Source organism: Trachymyrmex septentrionalis, unplaced genomic scaffold (assembly GCF_001594115.1).
Source record: "Trachymyrmex septentrionalis isolate Tsep2-gDNA-1 unplaced genomic scaffold, Tsep1.0 scaffold20, whole genome shotgun sequence".
NCBI lineage: Eukaryota > Metazoa > Arthropoda > Insecta > Hymenoptera > Formicidae > Trachymyrmex > Trachymyrmex septentrionalis.
Window position 1 is genome coordinate 3,855,811 of NW_017305180.1, and position 2,593 is coordinate 3,858,403.

Consider the following 2,593-nt stretch of genomic DNA (forward strand, 5'->3'; position numbering starts at 1 on the left):
AAGTTTATTTGAAATAACAAAGTAAAATTTTCTAGAAGAAAATATTTTGTTTTCTTTTATTTATAATAACATTTATTAAAAAATATTAGCATTTTTAGATTCAATGAAACAAATTTTAATTCTTACAGAAGTTAATAAGTTAATACTATATAATAGTTACATAATAGTTACATTATAATAATTATATAATAGTTAGTATATATAATAGTTTAAATATATATAATATATAATAGTTTAAAATAACTATAGTTGATAAATTATTACTTTAACTTTATTATTTAATTTGTAATTTTCTAACCAGTTATCCAACTCTGATATATGTATTTACATATACACATACAGAGTTAGAAAATCTTGGATCAGTAAAATATCTTGAAAACAAGTATATTGAGAAAAATATTTCATACAAAAATCCTTTGTTTTTCAGATATTTTTACCAGATTATTATTACCATTTCGAAATTTTTTTAGTTACTCTATATATAAAAATATATTGTTCATATATAATTATACATGGACTACTTTCTTAAGTAACCAGAAAGAAGTAAATTAATATAAATTTGTAAATTGTTTTAAATTACCTTTAACAAACCCTTCAGATTCGCCTAATATAGACAGAATTATTCCGATATAATGCGCAAATCCGATGAAATAAACAAATATATGCATTCTTTGATTACTATATACATTAATGAAACATGACTCATAAAATCTCTTCCAACAATGTATGTTAAATACGACAATAGCCAGAAATGCATCTTCTGCTGGTACTAAAAAAATAATTATCTATATATATCTATATAAATATAGAATTAATGACATTCTTAGTAAATATGTATATTCAAAAAAATATTTAAGAAGGACATACTTAATGATTTTCTGGATGTTCCTAATAATGTGTCTAACAATGTAAACACAATTTCAGGTATATTTATATTATAGAGATATTTGCAGGAAAGTAAGCAAAGAGTAATAGTCATGAATGGTGCACAAAACATGTAAAAATGTTTAAACCATCTACAAAAATTTTTTTAATAATTACAATTTGAGTATTAGATAAAAGACTATATAATATGTACATTAAAAAAAATATCTTTAAAATAATGTGTACTATATAATATATTTTTAATAAATTATTGTTAAATTACAGTACATTAAATCTTTGTGAAAAAATATAAGTAAGATTTTAGTTTACCTTTTGGGCACTTCGAGTTTTGCTGTTATTGTGTGAGGCGTCTTTACACTAAATTTGCCGTACAGAAAGGCACGTTTTATCAATGTAGGTAAATAAGATTCCAGGAAATTGAATGATAATGACATTAATATTATATTCACTGAGTTAAAGATGAAAAAGTGGCGCATAAAATTTGTATCCATTTCTTAGTTTGTGCTTCAACGTTTAAAGAGTGCAGGCAACTGTACGTCTAACGCGAATTGTGTTTAGAAAGAGAATCTCTACGGTACAATTTCTATTTAGAAAGTCCTTGTAATTATAGGCTTGATGTTCCACTTGTTGCACAATGCAGGTCACTGCAACAACAAAAAGTAATCTAATCATATATCTATATGAATTTTGATAAAATTGATAAGAAAATATTCAGAAAATGTATTTTACACATACACGCGGCATGTATGCGCGCACACACATATTATATATGTATATACACATGTATATACATATATAATAAATATTTCATACATTACTATATAAAATATATTTTTAAAATTATAATTATAGCTTATAATTTATAGCTCAGTATTCAGAACGCACTTTTATCTATCGATAAATGTGCAATTTTAAATGTCTGAAATTCTATGGTATATATAATGTGAAATATTCAGCAAGAAGTAAGTGAAATCAATGTCGGTCAATTTAACGATCATTTTTCACTGGGTATATGTTAAATACACGTTAACACCATAAAAACGTATTCTGAATACGAGTCACAATATATATTATATAAAATATACATATATTATAAAGAATGAAAATAATACATACTTCAAAAATCTCTAAACATATTTTACAGAGAATACTAACGATTAACGATATATGATATTCAAATATAAAACACATAAAAGTAGTTTATGTGTGCCTTTCACAAGCGATGCAAATGACACGGTGTGACACAATCATTACATCCTTGTTGTTTGCTAATGTTAAACACAGATAATATGATCACTGTAATCGCTTGTTCGAAGGTATACACTATACTGGCACGACGAAAGTGAATACTCACCGACACGATATCAATTACATATATACCAACTAACTGAAATTCTATTTCTTTTTATTTCTCCTGGATGGACGTTTGACAAGAAAATCTATAGTTCACGTTACTTATACTGTATGTACATCAGAAATGATGAAATTTTGAGCTCGGATAAGTAAGCGTTTTTCCTTTTCTTTACGTATAGAGATGATTGATTCCATTTGAGATAGTATTATTAACAGGAACAGAGTATTTCTATGTGATGCATAAGGGAAGGGGAAAATTCCTGAACAGGTACGAAATTTCACTGATTAGCAATGTTTTCCATTTAACACAAGTCAACATAAATATCGTTCTATTTTTGTTACTTCTATATATATA

At 25.3% G+C, this 2,593-nt stretch overlaps 1 protein-coding gene across 3 annotated transcripts in view; it reads right to left on the reverse strand.

Annotated features, from left to right (window-relative positions):
* Positions 1-2,593, reverse strand: part of LOC108747708 (polyprenol reductase) — a 16,288-nt gene that overhangs the window by 1,038 nt on the left and 12,657 nt on the right. For 2 of the 3 annotated variants that reach the window (XM_018485372.1, XM_018485373.1), the window contains exons 2-4: positions 1,195-1,529; positions 868-1,016; positions 581-769 (exon numbers count right to left, since the gene is read on the reverse strand). In XM_018485372.1, the coding sequence (XP_018340874.1) occupies positions 581-769; positions 868-1,016; positions 1,195-1,376 (520 nt within the window). In that variant the 5' untranslated portion in view covers positions 1,377-1,529. Of the gene's footprint in view, positions 1-580; positions 770-867; positions 1,017-1,194; positions 1,530-2,001; positions 2,039-2,593 lie in introns of those variants that run through there. The other variant, XM_018485374.1, reaches the window with a different exon arrangement.